The sequence below is a fragment of the Brienomyrus brachyistius genome, chromosome 9 (genome assembly GCF_023856365.1).
Source record: "Brienomyrus brachyistius isolate T26 chromosome 9, BBRACH_0.4, whole genome shotgun sequence".
In the NCBI taxonomy this organism is placed as follows: Eukaryota; Metazoa; Chordata; class Actinopteri; order Osteoglossiformes; family Mormyridae; genus Brienomyrus; species Brienomyrus brachyistius.
The window spans coordinates 1,558,268-1,581,513 of record NC_064541.1 but is presented as its reverse complement, the minus strand read 5'-3'; the positions used below and the strand labels follow the sequence as shown (position 1 = coordinate 1,581,513).

Sequence of the window (23,246 nt, the reverse complement as noted above, 5' to 3'; positions counted from 1 at the left end):
GAACACATTACATAAAGAGTTTAAATCAAATAACCACAATTACATGAGCAATGTGAATCCATCCTGACTTGTAATAGTGAACCTTCTGCTGAATAAGAATGACATCATAAACTTTAAACTATATGATTTTAACGTCGGCAAAATTGTGAAAATGCAAAATTAAACAGTTTTTATTAAGTATTATGCATTATTATGCCTATGTACTGCTTATTTAACACGCACGTGGTTTCAGAAGCTTTTCCAAGCTTCTGGTACCATGGCTAACGTTACCAGAGTGAGCTTATTAAGTATTCATTAAACCGAAGGTCAATTATGTCAGAACAGCTCTCAAATTATGATAGACACAAAAGGAACCAATTAAGGTGGATAATAACTTATCCGAGTAATAACGCACACCTTACAATACCGCCTGTATGACCAAAGAACCGGAAACGCCTTAGTCCGATACACAGACCAGCCCTTGAGGATAATATCCAACATCCCGATTGCTGCGCTTACAACAGCATAGTCGTGACAGCCACTCCACACTTATTCCCCTTGTCTGCTCTCTAGCGAGCCGCCATGACACCGGAATCACAAGAGGAAGACGCAGGCGGGAGCTGATTGGCTACACGCAGGTGGGCGGAGACCAGGCTGGGTAAGAACTCGCGCGCGCCCCCCAGGCCATCCTCGCGGAGCAACTGCAAGCCTCTGTGTGCAGCTCAAGCTTTCCAACACACAGTGAATGTGCACGATTGCCCCGCCAATGCGACGCCTTTCTGCGGGGGCCAGCACCGTTGCGCTGCTCTGTCACCACTAGGCTCGGCACAAGTGAAAGTATCGGCGAATCAAAAATGGGGCCGCAAGAGGGCGAGTGCATGTACTGCTGCTGTACGACAAGGAGCGGATCCGTTAACTACAGTGGATCCTGCAGATGTCTCTTTGTGCCGCCACACGCATGCTACTGGTGTCTTTTCCTAAGCTTTATTGAGGTAAATATTCAAGGATAATGTACACATCACACATGGACGACATCGATGCGCAGAACGATTAGGTTTACTACGATCTTATCTATTGGGCATGTATTGATCCGTGCCTATTTGCAGTGCAGTGTAACCCGTTAGACGGCTGCAATTTGGCAAGAGCAAACGAGTTGCAACGTTGCCCAAGGCTGCTGGACAAGTAGGTCTCCGTGGCTAATTTCCAAATCCCTCATATACATTTATATAAAATGTAACACTCCCTACGCATTAATTTGTTGCCAGTTTGCCGCACTACAAGTCACGTCGTTTAAGGAATCTGTCTTATTTCTCGCCACACTTTGCATTTGGCTGTAGCATAGCTGTCCGCGATATCTAGCCCGTAAGGTGGCTCGGTAGTAGCGGCGGTTTTAATTGGAAACGAGGACAAATATTGAGCTTTCCGCTTAAATAATAAAGCAGCATATTAAGAGAATGCTCGGTCGTCAGGGATTCAACTAATGCTCAAATATCGAGCGCAGCACAATAAATGATCATTAGTAATAATAAACCAGACAATCTAGAACAGAAAGCCGTTATTCAACAATTCCACGGCCGACCAGCTACACACACGGAGCCCCATAGCCAGAGCGAAGCCCCACTAACGGCTTCCCGTTCTGCTTTGTAATGGTCGCCCGCCGCGGCCCGCTGCTATCGCAGAATACAGACAGAACTTCTCTAACACGAAACTGAAAATCAGTAATTGACGTCTTTGGAAGATGCCATTAACTCACCCCATGGCAAAATGACATTAAAGGATGCCGGTTTTATATTAGAAATGCATTCGTATCTAACAGTTAAATACAAATATTTGGATCTATGTTTATGGAGGACAAAGTTTAGTTTAAAAAATGATATAAGCCCATACCCATTACTACCTTCTTAATATTACTTGAAGGCTGAGCTCCATCGTAACCGATACTTCTGAGTTTAACCGCAATTACGTATCAGTTTTTTCTTCGTGATTATACAGTAAAAACAAGCAGAAGACACGAATGAAGGCTACTACTGGCTAATCCGCGGTACACAACGCACACAGAACACAGAAACGCGACTGCCATCCCCAGCTACAGCACACTGGTGACTTGGAGTGCAACAATCACGTCAGCGAGGTCCCCCTACCTCTCACTCCAATAGCCACATTCACTCATTTCACAGGGAACATAAATCAATGTTCACAATTGATTGAGAAATTTAATAAGATAACACATTTATGCCCAAAGCCTAGAATGGAGTACCCAGTTTATACAGAAGACTAGTAATACACTTTCTGGACTGTTGGGTTGGGAATTTTAGTGGGATTTTAATTTAGTGTTTGTATGCGTATGTTACACAACCACCCTACGTTAGTTTCTACAGCAACCAAATATGCTTTCTGTTTAAAACAACATAACCCCAACCTAATACACTGTTAACCAAGAATTGTGGCAGGTTGAAAATTTATGCATTTCAAGTTCATTGCGACTTAGTATTACAATTAAAATCAGTAAGACCGTAACAATTCTTGGTGATAACGTGAAGAATCTAAAGCTGGTAAGGATTATAGAATTACAGAAAACCTAAAATCACTTGGAGATTTGCGATTGTCAGTCTAGGCTGTGACCTGTTTTAATCATAACTGCAAAAAAAAAAAAATGTGCAGGACGTCTGTTGCTTTCCAGACGGTCGGCATTGTCTGGTAAGTCTGCACACACAATTTGAAAGCTTAGATGTTCATACATAATCATTCATATGTAAAGACCTGGGGACGGCTTCATCACAATTAGTCCATCTGAAATACCCAGTACACATCAGAACTTTCAGATATGGAGGGGGGGGACAGGGGTAAACAAAAAATGGGGGGGGGGGGGGGGGGGGGGAGAACATTGCCTGGTAGGATCATAGGCAGCAGTTTTACAATGAGTAAACAAATCCTATCCACAGGCTCCTCTAGATTTTCTATATGGGCTTTAAAAAGCCATAGGGAGTCTTGAAATTACACATGCCCATCCCCCCCCCCACCCTCCCCAGTTATAAGCAGTTTAATTGTCAAAGCCTTTATTTTGCAGAGTCCAGGCCGTCCGCTTCTGTTATAACGGAAACAGTTTATTTCTGAGGCGAAATGGAAGACAACAATGAAAGAGAACATGGCTGAACAGGAAGGATTGGGGGGAGGGGGGCAAGTGGCAACAGGTATGACAAAACGTGGAGGGTGAAGAGAGCAGGAGGAGGAAAGAGTGAAGGAACATGCAGGGAGACGGGAGGGCCTGGCTGCCAGGCACAGGTACTCAGAGAAACACACACCATGTGTCTGGACGGGACTAACATACAGGCAGCGTTAATGCACTTCAGAAACAAGCGGTTTGGTACACCAAGCCAAAAACAGTAGTTAAAAAAAAGGCATAATAAAGAAATGATGATGGTAATACCCAGAACTGTAAATAAAGTATCTTTTCTTGGTTGTTTTCAAACTCTGGTTTTTATTACAGTCAGTACATGTAAAAGCTTTAAGAGAACTGGAAGAGTCTCAAGTCTCAAAGCACCCCGTCCCTAGCTTATTGGATTTAAGTCTCTCCGTCACTTTTTTTGTTTGCTGGTTTGATGTCAAAGCAATATTTCAGTGATAGTGCCCAGTAAGGCTCACATCCTCCTCGTCAGTCATTAAAACATCCTTCTGTGGGATGGATGAGACACCCTGGTGCCTTATAAACACAGCTGTCATGTGCTATGTACAGCGTGAAGTTTGGCTCCGCTGCAGCTGTTTCAGACTAACGGCTCACAATTACAATGGTAACAATAATAATACTAGCAAGGACTCAAATTCTCTTGTCTCCAGCTACAAACAGTAAATGCAGACAACAGAACTAAATAGTAATAACCCACTCTTTCGACCTATACATTTGGATGTCTGAAATGTATAGAGGGGAAAGACATTATATACAAAGAGTCAGCACGGCACAGGGGACTTGAGTTAGATCCTTTGGGGGGGGGGGGGGGGGGGGGGGGGGGGACAGGGCTGAAGGGGACCTAAATGAAGGCAAAGGGATCTCTGAAATGACTATTTTAATTTAAAAGAATTTGCCCATGATGTTGAAAACATGCAAAGGCAGGGGGCTAAAACCTCACACTGTTTGTCAGAAGGTATAAACAACAAAGGAGAACAAGCAAAATAACCTGCTATTTACCCCTCGCAGTGACCCCCCCCCCACCCCACTCTATCCCACCCCCCCGCTCCGACTCATGTTAAGCAGTACACACAAAAAAAATAAAATAAAAAAAAAAAATCAGAAGGGCAAGTAAATAACCACCTCTTTTTTCCTTCTCTTTATTACACCATCTGCAGGTAGACCTCCTTCCATCGTGGCCTACATGACGCTCCCATCATTTGCTTTGGGTGTCTTCTATGGCAGGAATGAGAGAACCCTATGGGTCCTGGAGCTGCGGGGGGGCATTGGCATGTGGGGACATCAGCGCACAACCATGTAGAGCGTATAGTGTGAAGTACTGAATGCAGTGATTACACGGGGAGCATTGCACCACTGTCTATTTACCGTGCGAAGAGGCTGTTCGAGGGTGAAACTGGAGAAGGCCACAACCTCGCAGGGGAGGGGGCGGGGGGTTTGATTAACCCTTCAGTAGCGCGGGGGCAGGAAAGGTCTCTTGGGAGGGTAAAAAGGAGTGCCTCTGGGACCGCTCCCCGGGACACCAGCGAAGGGGGGGACGGGTTGTTTGCCGGCTCGGAAAATGGGATCTCGCTCGAAGTGGGGGGGGCGCAGAGGGTGAGGGGGACGCCCACGGAGGAACTGTCTCTGGGGGGGGGGCACAGGCTGGGGGTGTGGGGGCCGCAGCGGGAGCCTGGGGTTCGGGGAGGACAGGCGCATGAGCGACAGGGGGGGTGAGGGGCGTCTGTGGTTGTGAGACTGTGAATTGGGGTTGGTCAGTGGGCGCTGGGCCTGCTGAAGTGAGGAGGGGGGGGCGGTGTTTCTGTTAGGGGGCAGGAGGGGAGGTGGCTCCCCCGAAGGGGACGTGGGTGCGGAGGAGGCTGATGGGGGTTGGGGGGAATTGGGGCCATCCCGGGCTCTAGCCAGCAGTGGAGGCGGGGCCCCAGGCGTCCCAGGGCGGTGCAGAGGAGGGGCATGGCACGGGCTGAAGTGGTCTTTCACAGTGGCTGCATGTGGGAGGTCTTTAAACTGAGGAGGGTCACCAAGCAGGGAGGACATGAGGGGAGGAGGGAGGCTGCTGGGATTGGCCGCCCCCCCCACAGCAGAGCCGCTGCTGCTACTATTGCTGGTGCCGCTCCCCCCGCGGTCTCCGGAGTCAGGCCGGCCGGGAGGAAAAGGCAGGGCGCGGTCTACGGGCACCAGCACCCCACCCACCATGACGGCAGAGGGCGGAGACAGGAAGTCCCGCGGTGGTGGAGGCGGCTGAGGGATGGGAGGAGGAGGGGGCTGCGGGATGGGGGGTGGAGGGGAACTGAAGAAGGAGGTGGGGGGTGGATGCTGGTGGGGGAGGGGACGGGAATGGGGGTCTTCAGCAGGGAAGGGCATGACTGGCCTTTCCTCAAACTGGAACTGCCCCGGAGCAAGGTGGGGGTGAGGAGGCAGGAGATGGGGTGGCGGAGGCAAAGCAGATGAGCTCAAACTCCGGTCGTCAGAACCGCCCGGCGTGGACAAGGCAGGGGTACTGGGGTGGGGTGGAAGGCCGAGAGAGGGAGGAGGAGCCATGATCGGAGGCAGGGGTGGTGCCTCCATGTATGCCTCATCATACCAGCCGCCCCCACCACCACCCGGCCTTGGCCCGGCTCCGCCCCCTCGACCATGGGGCCGGGAGCCCCGGCCAATCACGCGGATGCTTTCCACGGTTTGGATCCTCTCGCCTGACATTCGTCGGTTACTGTAGCCCAGAGTCTCGATAGGAGCTCCCTCCCCGCAGGTGGAGGAAGAGACCACGGTTTCGATGCGGTGGTAGTGTGCGCCCTCCGCCTCAGTGGTGGGTGGGGTGCTTCCTGGCACATCCTCCACCCTGCTCTCCCCATGTGCCTGCTGCTCACCGCCCCCTTCCTCTGTGCTGCTGCCTGTCTTTCGGGTTGCTGCATTCTTCGTGCGCTCTGTAGGGGGGACGGAGTGCGGATGGAGAGTTTCCTTGGAGGTCGAGCCCCTTCTCTCACCCAGCCCGTCGTAGTAGCCGGGCTTGCTTGGGCCATGGGCCGTGCCGTAGCTATCCTTCCTGGCTTTGATGTGACTTGGCTTAGGGTCCTGGGCAGCCGGAATCAGAGTCACCCCAGACACAGAGCTGGGGGTCCTCTTCTTCAGGGTGTCCTCTCCCTTGAGCTTCAAGATTGACTTGGATGCCTTCTTTTCCACACCGTATCCAGGGTACCGAGAAGAATGGTAATCCCCGTCGCTGTCCGCTTGGCTGAAGACAGCCTTGGGCGAGATGGCCACGTCCCAGGAGTCAGTGCGGTAGGCGGTGGGGGAGAGGTCATGCCCCGTGGATGCTGGCAGCTTCTTCATGCCCCCCAGAGAGCCGGCCTCCGTCAGGAGCGCGAGGGACTCTGAGCCGGGTTTGTCCATGATCTCATCCTGGGTGGGGGTACCCCCCGTCTCATCGCGGACAGGCGTCCCGTCCACATTCTCTGAGCCCAGCAAGGGGCTGTCGCTGCTCCCCCCTGGGCCGCTGCCCAAGATGGGGATACCCAGGTTGATGGCACTGAACCCTGGGTTTCCTTGGAGAAATTTATGAATTTTTGATTCTAAACTAGAGGGAGAGGAAGAAGAGGAGACCGAGGAAGAGGACTCCCTCTCCAGCTCCCTGTCCACCTCCCGCTTATAGTTGTTGCCTGACGGAGGTTTGGGTTTAGGTGTGCTAGGCATCGTAGAAATCTTCCCCACCGGCACCGCTGAGGATGAGGAGGTAGAGGAAGGCTCAGGAGAGGTGTACGTGTGGCCACGAACGGGCACTGGGGCAGCAGGATTTGAGGTCCGTTCCTTGGCCGCATTCGCTGTCACAGAAGAGGAGTTTCCCGCCACACTGTGCAAAAGGGAAGACAGACCTAAAGAAGGGGGGGGTGGTGTTACAACGATTCACACTTCGGGATCCTCAGTGAGATGAGTGGTGGATGAGGATGTATGCTGGGTTACAACTACAGGCAGCAGCCTAACATCACTACATGCGCAATGACACACTGTGACAGAACCTTTTTCTATTACTCATCTGTCCGTGACACAAAAGCCAAGGAAACCTCTAGCGATGCTGAGGAAGAAGACGACGCGCGGCCCATCGGCGGGGCGCTCTCACCCTGCAGCCCAGCACTTGGTCCCTGGCTCTTAGACAGGGCACTCAGAATGCCTTCAGGGGTGATGTCCACACGGGATAGGATGCTGGCCAGCGGGTTAGGGGCCGACGCTCCGCCAGGGGATGGTGTGCCGGACTTCACCGCCGAACCCTGAGCCGATGGGGTGGTGGGTGTTCCCGGTGAGGGGCGGGACACTGGGCTGACGCCTAAAATCAGGAGGACGCTGGCAGGTTAGTAATACAGTGATAATTACAGCCTGTACACTGTAGTGCCCTGCTGCCACCAGAAGACCATGAGGTCACATGTACTCACCAGTGTTCTTCATCACTGACGTGAGACTGCTGAGGATGGAGCTGATCTTGCCCAGGTCCACGTTGGCCAGGTTCACTGGCAGGGGAGTTGCCGGGGTCCCAGGGGTGCTGGGGGTGGAGGTGATGGGTGGTGCAGGCTTTTTCGACGGGGGCTCCTCTGAGAGTCGCTGAGGTGGAGCAGCAGGAGGAGCAACAGGAGGAGCAGTGGCTGGCTTGGGAGCGGCAACAGGGGCCGGCTTCTCTCTGCGCTCCTCCACTGTGGAGACACACAAGGGATGCTTTTGAATGAGCAAAAATGTTTCACTGCTGTTATTTTTACTCCTTTCATTACATCGGCACCCTTTGCTCAACAAAGACAGGTAGGATAATGGCTAATGTATCTAAATGCCAAGTGAAGAGGTCAAATCCTAAAAGAAATTCAGGTCAGTATCTGAAAAGCTGCAAACTGATCGATGTATGACCACCAAATGACGGCCAAAACTACTCCATAGTGCTATTTAATTAAGCAGAAAAAAGGTTAAATCAGCCATTAATCAGTGCCTGCTTGTACACGACATTAGTCACCCCTAACCTATGATGTTGGTGCCGTCAGCCTCTTCTTCTTCTGAGAGCTCCATGTCCTCCACATCTCTGTTGTCCCCCTCCCCATGCCCGTGTATCTGGCTGTGGGAGCTGCTGGGAGAAGACTTGGGGCCGGCCGTGTCCCCCAGGCTGAAGGTCACATCCTGCCTGTCATCCACGGCTCTGCCGTCAACGTCCATCATGCCAACCAGGTTCCCCGATGCGTCCCCTCTGGCACCCCCAACCCCCATCCCATGAAAGGGGGACTCTGATCCCGTTGGGGATGGAGCGTCCTCAGAGGGGGAGGGGATGGGGGAGTCATCGGGGTCAGGGAGGGCTGCCTTGAGGGCATCAAGCTTGCGCTTCAAGTTAGATACACGGTTGGCAAAGGTCTTGTATGCCTGTGGGAGAGGGGGACAGGAGCGTTTGGAAAAGGTCAAGGTCCAGACATCATCACTAGTGGAAATTTGAACAAGACACCAAGAAAAGGAGTAATTTCCCACAACTCACATTTGCGACAATCTTGACCTCCTTGTACTGCATCTCGTAGAAGACATCAGCATTGGCCAAAGCCTCCAGCAGAGGGGGGCCTCCCTTCACCTGTTGTTCCAGGAAGTTCACAAACTCCTGCAGCTTCCCGCTGCCTTCCTCAAAGTCTTTTGAGAACTTCTTACCTCCAGCCTTATCTGAGAAAGTATAAAAGACTGTGTGAATTCTAAGAAGGCCTTATCTTAGATTTTAGTGATTAGTGGTCTTTGTTGACACACCACAGCACACAGTGCATAGCAATCTTTGAATTACAAGTGCGCGTCCATAACCATTAAGCCACCACTGCCCACTCATCAGTAAGTTAGTAAGGAAGAAGCACTACTAAATGCCAACTAAAGCCAGCATATCACCTTTGAGCCTCTTAAGGGCCTCTGTGCTGCAGACATCGACTCGGAGGGCAGACAGCTGCTTCTCCTTAAGGTCAGCTTCCTCCACAGCCTGCTTGTACTTGGACAGCTGCTCTATAAATGCTTGGGGCTGAGGGAGAAAGAGCTGGTATAAGTGTTGGAGCTCAACCCTCAAGCAGTCAGATGTGCCTGCAGATAAACGATTTCAGATGCTGGGCAGACACTCACAGCAAATTCAGCAACAATCTTAGACTTCAGGGCAGCCTTGGGGTTCACTGGAGCTGCAATGAGAACCATTCAAACAGTGAGTGCCTTTTACCCGCTCCTCTTTACAGCAGCCCACAGGTCTATGGCCTGCTTGGGCTGTGCATCACCAGGATAACTCCAGCAGAGTTCATCCAGACTCACCAGGAGCTGGCTCCTTCTTAGCCAGGCTAGACTTTAGCTCCGAAATAAGCTCTTCTGGGTAGACGTTCCTCTCCTCCCAGATAGTGAAGATCCTCTCAACAGACTTGCGTACCTTCGCATCCCTGGTACGCAGGGAAGGAGACGAAGGAAACTGTTTTAGCGCATTCGGTGAGCATTGTTTGTAAGGGTCATACATTGCTGCATTTCTAAATGGGCTACTTGGCGAGAGCTGCAATACCGGCAGTTACAGTTTCTGTAGTTACACTTGGTAATGTCACAGGTCCAACACCAGTGGCCAGAGAGAACGCCAATGTGCTACTCCTGAAGTACAAGCTAGAACACCATCACTCTGACCTACATGCAGGGGTTCCCATGACAGGAGAGAGCAGCCAAGTCCCTAAAAACACCACTAGGCACAGTCGACTTACTTGACCAGTAAGGCAGCCTCGGGTAGCACTTCTGCAAAGGTGGAGCGGTAGATGATTGCATTCTTCCTCTTGCAATTCTGAATGACATCATTGGCGAGGTAGAAAAGGTTCAGCCTGTGACTGGGCTCCGCTAGAGAAAGACATTTAATGTTAATAAAATATCCAGAGCAGTTTATACTCATTTTGTATCCATTCACAATCATCAACAGCTTTAGCTGAAAAGTACAAATATATATATGCACACACACACACACACACACACACACACACACGCGCGCACGCATACGCACATATATACACGCACACGCACGCACACACACGCGCGCACACACACGCGCACGCATATATACGCACGCACGCATGCACCAGCAGCCAGTCTACAATCTAACACAGATGCTTAATAGCAAAGGACACTGAGCACAACAAAGTGCTGGAGTCCTTTTGACCTATTTGACAAACCAACATCGAGGTGTCATTAAATGACAAAGCTGGCCAGTGGTAATTAATGAGGCAAAGCAACTCATACACAGCCTACAGAAAAACTAAAGAACAGTACAGAAATATATTTCCATAATATAAAAACAGAAATACTTAAATACCTATGACATTATTAATATGAAGTTAATATACCAATGGTCAAATTATTAAAATACAAATAAACTAGGTAATGGAGGTGGTCTATTCCCCTGCAGAGTGTCAGTTTTAAATGAATTTATGCTGCTGGTTGCAAAGTTCATTAAAACACAGAAGACAAACTGACACAAACTGACACATGGCCCTGACAGGTATCCATGGTTTCACAGGTATCCACTCACAGGAACCCAAGCAGACTTTTACTGCATGCATCGCTGACGTCTTAATAACAAATCTTCCGAAATTAATGCTTAAAACGCAAATGCCACTGTAACTAAATAGGTCAACACTTTGTCCTGGTTTTATAAATGGATTTTACATGTTGTTAGGAAGTCATGAGCTCAGGAGACCAGGAAGTCGCAAAGAGGACAGGAAGTCCCCTTGTATCAGGGACCCCAGCCCATTAACATCTGAGATATGCCAGCCTCCTTCCCCCACACAGAGTTAGAGTAGAAGTGCAATGAGATTCTGGACATTCAACCCACAATAATCCCAAGGGAACTCCTGTTCAAACCCAGAATTTGATTTCTCCAACTGATGGACACCTGGGATACGGCTTATGGTATGGACTGTCTCTACAGCTCCCCAAATGCGTTCACTTCAGTTCAGCCTCATATAGTGTACCTCAACAAATCTGAATGAAATGAGTTTCTTTGCCACTGGAATACTGAAAAACATCTGGATTGATTCACTCAACAGCTTAAGAGGGCTCTATGAATGTGTTCATTGTTTGATGGCTAAAAGCCGTACTCAGGAATGCATTTATGACTGTCACATTCAGTAAGAGCTGACACTGAAAACCTACCACACCAGACGACCTCAATGCAGAAAAGTGGGTGGTTGGTGCTTTGCGGTCAGTGTGGAGAAAGCAGTGTTCTGTGGGCGAATATCACTGGCACTGTGCAAATGGGGCCGGGGGTTACAATTACAGTGTAATTTAAATGCATAAGCAATACAAGTCTCTCCCCAGGTTATGATGGGGTTACATTATGATAAGCTTATTGTAAGGCTAAAATATCGTGAGGTGAAAATGCATTTTAATACCAGTATACCTAACAAACATTATAGCCTAGTCTACCTCAAAACACACAAAAAACACTCACATTAGCCTACAGTTGGGCAAAATTATTAATACAAAGCCTATTTTATAATAAAGTTTTCAATATCTCATGTAGCTCATTGAATAATGTACTGAAAGTGAAATATATTTACCAATCGAGAAGTTGAAATATCGTAACACGGACCATCGTCACCTGGGAAGTGTCTGTAGTAATTTTTCTTTGCTATCAAGAGCTCGACTGCACACTGGTGACACTCACCACTGGTTTACATCTCATTTAGACCAGGGGTGTATAACATTACATGAAATTCACGGTTTGGTCCGCACCTCAGTTTTGGGTACACAGTTCAGTGCAATTTCAGTACCGCAGAGAAAGCTATTTGTTTTGAAGTCTTCATTAAAACTACAAACACATGCAAAATTAGGAACAGTTGTAAACCAAAGGCAAGGTCCGTCAGTGGGTTTGAACCAATTAAATGCCCATTTGCACATTGTAAAAATATAAATGTAAAGTAAATTAAAACATGACTACATCAAAACAATCGTAACAAATTAAATCCCATCCAAATCCTGGGCTTCTACTACTGAGCATGGGCGCATACTTAGTACGTACAGAGAAACACCAGTACAGCCAGTTATTCAGTCTGAATTGAACACACAATCAGATAATGTTGAATATGTTTCCAGCAACAGAACAAAAGTTCAGTATAACAGAACCGACAGAGATCTGGTCTTACAGTATAATCCCGTTATAGTGGACTCGCTTATAACGGAATATCGTCTATAACGGAATATCATCTATAACGGAATATGGTCTATAACGGACGAGGTTCGTTGGTCCTGGCCGTGCGCCTTTACAAACATGCAGAAAAAACATCGGATAGAGTAGACTCGCATATAACGGAGAAACAGTTTGGTCCCCAGGGCCTCTTTTAGCTATAGTTTTGTTCAGCTGTAACATGCAGCATGCAGGCTCCGTCTACAAGGCACTTGGCGTGCCGGTGTTATCCAGTGCAGATACGTATTTGGGATTATTAATAGTCACGCTCTATAAATAGGCATGGCGTAACAGCAGGCAACACTGATTGGTTTGTGTGGCTGTCCATCAGCAGGCACGCTGTGCATCGGCAGACGACGCTCGCAGCTGGAGCAATGGGGTCGAGGTTATTACTGTACCGTACATGTATAACCACTTATAGGCCATATATACTTCCAACAGTCAGGTAAAGTTGGATTACTGCATGTACAACATAATCTATACTACAAGTGTGTCTGCTGAGGTGTGGCATGAGTAAATGGTGTCCTGTAGTGTTCTGGGCATACAGCAACTCTGGATATAACAGACTTTGGATATGGCCTAGCAACTTTGAAACGTCAAAAATGTGTACGCAGTTTACTACACTGCTGTATTTCTGTTTGTTGCAATACATGTGCTCTCAGCCAGTCTGGTGGAATATCACTGCTGTACACGTGCCGACCATTTGTGGTCTGCAACCACAAACAAATGTACTATGCACACAAGTCTCAGCATGCAGAAGTGAGCATGGACAATAACGGTATGGGAAAATGGCAAAGTTTGAACTAGGCTTAATGCAGCAGTGTTGAAGTTGATAGGTATTGTTCATGGTCACATAACTAGTACTGTTGCAGTCCTAATTTAGACATCAAACCAAGATATTATATAGGTGACCTAGGTCGTGGGAGGAGTATTCTAACACAGATGACATATTTGAGCTGTCAGTTTTAAATGAATTTAGACTGCTGGTTGCAAAGTTCATTAAAACGTAGAACAAAAACTGACACATGGCCCCCTGACAGGTATCCATGTTTGAACTATGGCCACCCAATACAGCAGATACAATAGTGTGACTGAAGGAAATGCAACTCTAACATTTACAATGGGGGGAAAATTAACCAAAACTACAGTCAAACTTCAAGCGCAATTTTTTTAAAGGCTAAGAGGCTAATAGGGCACCCTGAAGGAGAATCCACATGTGACAGACAGGAGGGAATAAATGCAGGCTGGTTTCAGGGAAGATTAATCATGAGACCATTGCCTCGACAGGCAAATAAGACATTATATTGCAGTACAATGTTTATTACAAATTAAACTATGGAAAACAATGAGGACGATCTTAAAAAAACAACAAAAAAACACTTTAAATAACTGAACCTATGGCCATAAGATCACACACACAAAAATACATTTTTACATGTTAATTTACTCTAAGGCATTTCCTATTTTATACTTATTTTGGGCATTAAAAGGACATTTAGAAATGCACTCACAGAAACTATGTTGAATTGCTAAAGGTTACATTTTACAAGGCTACATATTTATATTAAAGAGGGAATTGGAATTTAACTAAATAATCACTCTCTGTTGCACAAGCAACCATACTGATCAGAGCACAATGTCCGGCAATGGAGACTGACATTAAAAAAAAAAAAAAAAAAAAAAAAAAAAAAAAAACACATAACTATTAAAATTAAAACAGGAGACATTTAACACTGACCCATTCAGCAACACTGGATATTGCAGTGAGTGTGTTTATGATGGTCCAAGGCAAGACCATTTCAGCAAAGCGAAACAGACCAGTCTGAACGCATACTCATACTTGGCCCGACTGCCTTGTGCCGTGCCTGAGCACAATTGCTGCCCCTACTACCCGTTGGTCTCATTACACATTAATGGCCAGGAAATGAGTTTGTCATCACTGTGCGACTTTGTTGAAGAACACAGAAAGAAAAAGTGCAAATCACACAGCACAATGGATTCATGTCCATATTTTGTTGTTTATTTGGAGTCATTTTGTACACAATGACACACAGATTTTCTAGATTTAATGAGCAAGCAATGGAGCGATTTTCATTTAATCATGCTGTACGTACAAGATACTGGCATTTTGGAGTCTCTGTGTGTTGCATCTAGTTATTCCTGGATACTTCTGTCAGGCCAAGTTACCAGCAAGTCCGTAACTTCTGTCGTAGACTAAAGTGATGCCTTCGTTGTGATGTATAGTTTCTCACTACTCTCTCTCTATAGCCTATCCTAGCCATTCCTTCTGGGTTCGGTTAATGTGCATGTCAGTGCAATCACTAACGTCATGTCTGCGTTCCACGCCCGGGCACGAGTAGCGATCACACTAGATGCATATCATGCTCGAGTTTGCTTAACCGTGCCTGGGCACAGTTAGTTGTGAAGTGATCACACTAGTCAAATGAACTGGACCTTGTTGGTCAAATGTGCTCGAGCATGGCACGGATTGGAGAGTGTGAATGCACCCTAACTCACAGGGGAGAATAACTGGCAGAAAGGCAAATGATTTAGATCCTGTCAAGTCAGATTTTGGAACAGGGCGCTGTGATTGTTAATGTGAGTGTCCATTCTGCAAGTAAAGGAGGACTAGAACCTTACAATTATACGGGGCTTTCTAGATTACAGTGCCTGTTTTAAGCATAACACACATGTTCTTTCCATACCATACAGGACCCATGAAAACAACCACAACCTCTCTTTCAGTCAGGTGACACCTTTGCTTACAGCTCAATGGGCAAAGGCACCATCAACAAGCGAAACTGTGAAGAGGCATCAAATCCCATGCAAGGTGGAGAGCTGGGGTTCACAGCCAGGACCCAGATCTCCTTTCGGCTGGAACAAGAAGCAAGGAGCAGCCGTAAGACACTGCTGCGCCCCACCAAGCAGGCGTTCCATTTTATAAACCTTAAGAAGAAATTAAACACCACCATATTTGGCACTTCCCAAGAACTATAGAAAAATAAAATGCTTTCAGAATGACAATGTATTATCTAGACAGCCCCTGCCCCGACAGACTCCCCAACTCTCCAATCACTTTATTGAAAGTACAACTTATGGTGACTTGTCTCATTGTCATCAGGGTCTCCAGATCAGTCAAGTTCTGTGGTGGCGAACTGGGCCCAAAACCACATGTATCGCTCTTCTAAGGAATACAATAATGTCAAAATGAAACGTGTGGAAATAGAAGCAAAATGGTACATTTCCCATTAGTCAGAAGTTACTGGAATATTACAAAGTAATACCACATTACAGCAATAATCCTTCATCAGCATAGTTTCCTAACAATGATCGACCATAAACAGTCAACATTCACATTTAATTGGAGTGTTATGGGCTGCACTAATCCCTGTCTATTGAATTAACAAGCTATTTTATAGCAAACAGGCAGAAAGACGGGCTCAATAGCTCATGTTACCCCATCACTAGCAAACAGCTGCAAACCGCATGCAGGCCATTTTTAAAGCCCTCTGTGAATGCCTGAAATGTTACCATCATATCCATTTCAAGTCTCCTATTTTAAACTAGCCTTACTCAAACCATGTGCTATACTGGACATGGCAGACAAAGACAGGCACTGAGGGGAGATACTTTCAACTGCTAGGAGAACTATAGATAAGTGTGACCGTTCCAGTTAATGATATAATACGTTTGCTTATCCCAGCAGAACATATGCTTTTAAATTTTGAATACAGCATTACTTAAGTCAAGCAGCTCCCAGGCTCTTCTGATGTATTTAAAGACTGTACCTCTCCTGACATTGAACCAGATTTGATAAATCATTCAACTCATGAACAGATGGAGGAGTCAGCTACAGAAAACACACAGATAAAAGGCTTCCAACAACCCAACACTAGGGACAAATGTTCAAGAATACAGTGTTAAACATTCTTTTGAGCACTGATTTCAATTCTCTATGCATTCTGTGATTAAATGTATGAGCATATGACACAACGTGCAGCTGGGCGAGAATCAGTCCCACTGCAGATCATAATCACCTTGCATGCATATTCTAACGAGTTATCCTGGTCAGGGTTATGGGAAGGGTGAAGGGGTTAAGTGCATGACTATGGACTGTGTGTCCACTCTTTCCTCATACAACCTCCACACAGGGTAGTAATGGTACACATATTCCTCATGTACCATTTTGTTGCATCAGTTTCGGTTCGGCACGCACGATGAAATGAATGGGCACATTGACATGAGCAGAAACTAATTTCATCGGTAAATGTTCAACACAGAAAACATTATGCAAAAAGAGGCTGCGAGTTTGGTAAGGCTCATGTTATGGAGCACTGGAGAGAGAGTAGCTCGGTTATACCAAACTGAAATATGTTGCCGGGAAACACATTCAACTTGCCAGCTCATTTAAGATGACATCATCTGAGTGCATGTATGACTAGAGCAAGGCTGAAACAGCCTCTGGACTTTTGCTACAGGGTTTTTTTTCGCTAGAGATATGCGGCCATGCTCAGTACTAGAGAACACAGGATTCAGTTCATTATGACTGTTGTATGATGTTATACTTTATTATACATATGTATTTTTTACAATGTTCAAATAATAATCTATTAGGTTTTGTTATTCATACAGTGACAAATGTATTGCCTTTGGTTTACAAGCTAATTGTGTGTTTGCGGTTTTAATATCAAAAGATTTTTTTTCCTCTGCTGCACAAAGGTTGCTGAACTGTGAGGCCAAACCATGAATTTTGTGTAAAGTTGCACTTCTACAGTAACTTAATATACTTTAGGGCAAGAACAGATTAAAAAAAACAAAACATTTCACAATTAGAAAATTTTATTTTATAATCAGAAATTACAGCATTAAAAAGGGGCTTTTTCCCTAAATAATGTCATGTAAAGGTTTAAGGCAAAAAAAGCACATGCTGCATTACATAGAAATATTATATATATAACTACTCAATATATACTACTGTGTAAAGAAATGGAAAAGGATAAATAATGGCCTACGGTTAAAACCAACAGCATTAGCAACGTTAATTTATTCTGTAAAACAGCAGGGGGTGGGGGTGCAGCTTTCTGTGGTTTGTGCCACAAACCTACTGCTTCACTAAAACAACCAGCTCATGATTAAAACCAGAGATAGCACTGGAAACTTATGAAGCAGCCAAGGCCTGTCCCACCCCCAAAACCACTGTAAAAAAAAAAAAAAAAAAAAAAAAAAAAAACACACACCAAGATGAGTCAGTCAAATACAGGCTCCTTCCCTTTGCACTGTCGAAATAACACTCAACAATGGTGGCCATATACATCAAGATGTCGGTACAAAATACCGAACATCTTGGGGAGAACAATCCGTCACACATTTAGAACGATGTTGCCATCATGTTTGTTCTGTGTCAGGCCACAACCATGAAAGGTGAAGGATGTATTTCATCCAGCCATTTCACATAGAGTGCAAACATACTGTGATGAGGCTGTCCGTAATTGTAATAAAGCACATGACAGCTATTTTAAAATGGAAATTAATCTCTATTAACAGCTAAACTAGCAGCAGTATAGACAGGAAAGCCAAAAATTTACACAACACTTTTGACAGCATGCTTATGAAACATGCATTCCACAACATCATATGGTTACAACATTTACTATTAGATATATACACATTAATTTAGACTAATGTACAGTGCAATGCAAAGCATGCCAATAATTCATAATTTGGTCCTGCTGACCAACCACAGGGCATCACATTTTCTTCAGCCAATATCGGACAGTGGGTGGGAACAGAACAAGCAGAAAAAGTTCCCCTCGGGAACCCTGCACAGGCGGTGAGCTAAAGCGGTTATCACTGCGGTGATTATGGCACGTACGATATCGTATTGCCAAAACGGCATCGATTGTCATTTTGTTGGAAGTATACGGCCACCTTAACACCAGCCTGCTCTACACTCCCACTGGTCCAAGACTTTAGGCATAACTGTGGAATGTTCAGAATGTTCCTGTCAGACTACTGACAAAGTCGGAGGATTCCATTGTCCTTGCTGTCTTAGAGAGTCTGTGACCAGGCAATCCGAGTTGGCCATATTGGCTTGAGACTCCAGGAAAGGTGGAGTAAAAACCAAATGTGGATTCAGAGGGAATTTATGAAGTTTAAGATTTAACTAATCATGTAAAAAGCTCAATGGGGAAAAAAACAACTCAAGGAATACAGAAACAGTGGAGCCACTTAGAAGAGATTAAAGTAACCTTCCCCAAACCTCCCTAGGCTTGTGGAAAACAAACACAGTCTTTGAATACTGCCGAAACTATATTTTGTTCCATGCACAACCTCCACTTAATATTTTTAGAAGTTCTGGTGAAGCCAAATATCCAGTTACAGCAACCAAGAGTTGAGAAACACTTCAAGGAAGGCGCAAACAAACCGATACAGTGTACATCAGACATTGGCTACAAGCCTGGAATAAACCGATTTCAAAATAAGTTTACATACATGAAAAGCTTTAGTTTTTAGTTTTAGCTTTGCCCTTGCAAAATCTCTCTTAAAACTAACTGTACAGATTTTTCACTGGTGGCAGTGGGAGTCACATGTTGTTTCCATATTGTATAAGTTTCCTTTCACAGCCCTGAAACATGCAATCAGCTGAACTACCATCTCTAAACCCCCAAAGTGTCGGTGCCCTGCGACGGCCCGGTCCCACATGCTGGGCGGCTATTGGCTTAATGCACCATAGATAAAACTCTAGGCTGCCTATGACTGGACACACAGCTGGAAAACAAGGATTTTAATAACAGTTCCCATTAGACAACCTACTCAAGCGAACTACAGGCTCCCAGCAGAAACCTGAATACTTAATCTGCTGCACTTAGAGGTGTAGAAAAGCAAGCAGTGTTTTCGCTGGTAACATTTCTCCATCCAGCCCGCCATGCCAAAATCTCTGCACCACGGCAATAACATCTATCCAAACTATCAATCAACTAATCCAACGCCTTGGTGATTTGCTTTGGAAGTCCGAGTCCCGCCCCATCCACCATTAAGGAATTCAGTAGGTTAATGGAAATTAATAAGCGATATTATGTTGTCATTTGGGAGATGCTCTTATAAAGCTCTAATAGAAAGAAACTTACTTACAAGGAGAACAATAGATGAGATAAGGAAACAGAGAAGGAATTTAGTTAGGTGGAGGGAGGATGATGCATCTCTTTTCTCACTCTCTTATACCCAATTCACACTCACAGAAACCTACATATATTGGTATTTTACCATTACAGTCAAGTCAACCCATTCATCCATCCCCTGGTAACCTTGTAATATTACAAGATTTCAGTGTTTACTATATTGATATCAGTTGAGAGAACGTGACATGTGTTACTTTACTGTTATGGAAGACTGAGTGGGACTGAAATTCTCTCTCTACAGTGTTATTTTTACCTGATACATAAACGGGTTTCACATGCGAAAGGGTTACGTGCCAGGAGAGACTCACTTTCCACAACAAACCAGCTAAGTTCGACTGACTCACACATATGTGCAGGCCACTTAGGCTGAAGTTAGATTGCCGAGCGAAGCACTGGAGATGGGCAAACTGTTGAGGATTTCCATCACACTGCCCCCCTTCCCCCAAACCAAACCTCTTGGTCCAAAAACACTGGCAGATATTGAAAATAAGCCGTATCGCAGTACATGACAACATGAAAATACAGGCGCTGCCTCGGACACTCATTTGGAGGAGCTTTGACTAAAAACATCTGAAGTAAAATGCAGGTCTTCCAGCTATCCTCAACCTTTGAAGACATGCACGGCAAATCTGCTAAGCAGGGTGACCTGTTCCACTGAACATGGAACACACACACATACCCAAGTGAACACATAGAACAATCACACTGCTTAATCAATTACTCAGACTTTACACAGGTCCCTATGGAATAGCCCACGCAGTTGAGGTCATGAATGTGTGTGGGCTCAGCATTGGCACTGTGTTTGCAGGGTATGTAGCTTTTGTTTTTTGATTATACCTGCAGTTACATGGTCTCTGCCTGCATCCAATGAAACAAAACGTTGGAGAATTTTCCTCATGAGCCATAAGGACTTATCTTTAAACAACCTTGACAGAACCACTCGGGAAATAAAGTAGATGGTTCTGATCAAACGTATCACAGCTCAGTCATTCTTATAAAAGACCACTAACTTCAATAATGCAAATTCAGGGTCTTTATGCAAGCGTAGCTATTAACAATAAAATAATCAAATATTTGTTAAGCACTTTTCAACAACCCAAGGCACTTAGACATGATCCATTTATTTCATAACTGTTACATTAGCATCACAGAGTAAATTTTCAGAACGAAGAATTTGAGTATTGCAAGTGACAAGCAAATATTCATAAACAAAATTAAATTATTTGTCTTTATAAAAATTTAAAACTGGATTCAAACATTTCCACAAGATTCTGATTTTGTAAATACATTGATGAAGTCATCATCCAAACAATTCCAGTATTTGTGTTTTTAAATCAATGGATAGCAGTTTTTTTTTTTTTTTTTAATTCTGCATAAAACATTAGATAAAATAAACTAATCTATGAGCAGGGCCTCATCTACTTCAGTTAGTCATGGGGCTTGAATCCACTAATCCACCACTGCACTGAACTGTAACCTTCAGCCCAACCTCAAACAAACATCCACACTGGAAACCATCAGTACAAAACAGACAAAGGAGGGGGTTAATAAAGTCAATCCCATTGGCCACTTATTCTGTCCTAGGGGATTACAATAAGAGCAGCTAACTTTAAAGTTAGCTGAAAATACTATTTTAATCTATCTTCTAACCCCTTATTCTGGTCATGGTTGCAATTTTAATTATAGATCTAAACCTTCATACAAACTTCAAGAACAACTCCCTCATAAGCTACAAACATGGTGCCAATCATACATTTTTTTAAGAATTACTACTACTGAATGCTTAACATGCTTTACTACTGACACAACAAGCTTGAGTGAAATCCAGAACAACAGATTACAAATGGGTCAGTATTGAGCATTATTCAAAATCATGCACAAAAATTAAAATCATAATGGGATATTTTAAATATTACTTACCAGTAATATAATTGTGATTTATCTGTTCTGTAATAATTTCATGTTTTTTTGTTCTGAAGTTCACCTCCACTGTTTTTCCGCGAGCTCTGCATGCGCTCCCTGAGCCAGCCAATCATTTACGCCCTTACTCATAGTGTGATGCAAAAACTGATCACTAGAAGACTTTAATCTTTTATTGAATGGAAATATTTTCCATAAAGACCATATTAAAAAAAAGCAAATGACTGGCCAGCACTGCTTTGTGTCTTCTGGCACAATTTGCCTGAACAAGCGTACGAAAATCTGATCACAAAGCACTGAATTACCTGCGATAGCTACACCTTGTCCAAGAGAAATTTCACATACATGTGCTCTGTTATTGGTCCCCCTGGTTCTAGCTCACTTGCACCGAGCTTTATGATTGGTAAATGACTAGCTGGCAATGTTGTTGACATCAACCACAACCGACTGCAACCATTCAATATACAAAGCATGATTTTCAATACTTGCAAATTTGCAAAGGTAAATCTCAGGGATGGGGGTAAACAATCACTTAATACACCTGCAAAATAAATGCATAAAGCCACTTCACACCATGTTCTTTTCTCCGTCCAACCACATGACATGTGAATGACTTTTCTGAAGGCCATTTTTGACAATGCACAAACTAAGTAACAAGTGTCTGTGTGGTAGGTTATGTTTACAGGTAAAATTCAGTTAAAAACACCCCCTCCCTGGGGATTGGAAGCCTGTATGAATATCCTTGACTACCATAGTATCAATGATAAATAAATTTACAGTAATTTACACAACAAATTTTGCAAACAGACAAACTGAAGAAAGCTCTGGAAAAGGGATATGCACGTGAAATATGCTTATTCGAAAAAATTTTAAAACTTGAGAAAAGACTTGATTTTTCCTTCCATTTTGCGCTTCACTCAATTAGGGTAGCAGTTTGACTACTTATACATAATGCAAGTGCCATCCGTGAGCGTCTTACTACATACATGCTTCTAATTTCCATGTTACTGCTCATTAATCGTATGTGTATAGCGAAATGAGGCGAAAGCAGGGTGAAGTTTAACTTCCCTAAGTTTACTCATAAACCCGTCATTCGTTAATGTTTTACTTCGCCGAACTGCATCGGTGAGTCGCAGGGGAATAAACAGAGGCGGATAAAATAATCAGCGGTATCCCGACACCGTGCATTTATACAGGCCATTATTTACATCATTACAGCTGGGTTTGCATTCCATTATGCAGACACCCTAAATGACCCCGTTCAACCCTAGAGTTGCAGCAAATGCAACCTGCTATATACTCTACTGCTGATGGTATTACTGACTGGTTTATTTTTTAATCAACCTATCCTCATAATAATAGTAATAATAAAAATAATAATTACGATGAACGTTATTGGGCGACTTGCACATGAGATAACAGACCCGTCAGCAGGCTACCAGGACACCCCACTGAGGCGGCAGCGGACACTTGACCTTCCTCACCAGCACACGGGCCTCATTTCACTTATTTTCCTCAGATTAGCCGGACTACCAGAAAAACAGCTCACGGACGGCCCCAAGCCCAGTAAGTTTCGGACGGCTCCAGGCCGCCCTGCATACTCACATCTCCTCAGCCATTTCATCCAGGAGCGCACAACCAGGACGTGATGCTTCTTGTTTTCGATGCACCAGCCGGACAGGCCCTGGATCGACTCCATGGTGTTGGACACTCCTTGAAACCGGCGGTCCAAAGACGACTCCAGGGCGCCGGACGAGCCACGACCACTGTGGCCACCCGAGGATCCGGCCCCAGCCGCCAT

At 45.1% G+C, this 23,246-nt stretch overlaps 2 protein-coding genes across 4 annotated transcripts in view; both read right to left on the bottom strand.

Annotated features, from left to right (window-relative positions):
- The window catches only part of tars2 (threonyl-tRNA synthetase 2, mitochondrial), an 11,059-nt gene extending 6,644 nt beyond the window's left edge, over positions 1-4,415 (bottom strand). For 2 of the 3 annotated variants that reach the window (XR_007399706.1, XM_049025635.1), the window contains exon 1: positions 397-788. Coding sequence is in view for 2 of the 3 variants with exons in the window: in XM_049025635.1 (XP_048881592.1) it covers positions 397-480 (84 nt within the window). In the remaining variant the exon portion in view is untranslated. Of the gene's footprint in view, positions 1-396; positions 789-4,285 lie in introns of those variants that run through there. The other variant, XM_049025636.1, reaches the window with a different exon arrangement.
- On the bottom strand, positions 4,286-23,246 carry rprd2a (regulation of nuclear pre-mRNA domain containing 2a). Its single transcript, XM_049025609.1, has 11 exons — positions 23,051-23,246; positions 9,877-10,006; positions 9,449-9,570; positions 9,269-9,321; positions 9,044-9,170; positions 8,655-8,830; positions 8,155-8,545; positions 7,585-7,839; positions 7,275-7,478; positions 4,529-7,029; positions 4,286-4,415 (listed from the first exon to the last, which is right to left on the bottom strand). Exons 1-10 carry the CDS (start codon positions 23,244-23,246, stop codon positions 4,610-4,612), a joined length of 4,074 nt encoding a protein of 1,357 aa, XP_048881566.1. The 3' UTR covers positions 4,286-4,415; positions 4,529-4,609.

Bases quoted from the DNA above. Each gene is read 5' to 3' on its own strand.
- rprd2a (XM_049025609.1), bottom strand. From the start codon at position 23,246: ATGGCGGCTGGGGCCGGATCCTCGGGTGGCCACAGTGGTCGTGGCTCG. The intron at 10,007-23,050 runs GTGAGTATGCAG...GTCTTTCTCTAG, and splicing joins GATGAAATGGCTGAGGAGAT to CGGAGCCCAGTCACAGGCTG. The intron at 9,171-9,268 runs GTGAGTGTCTGC...TTTCTCCCTCAG, and splicing joins AGATTGTTGCTGAATTTGCT to CCCCAAGCATTTATAGAGCA.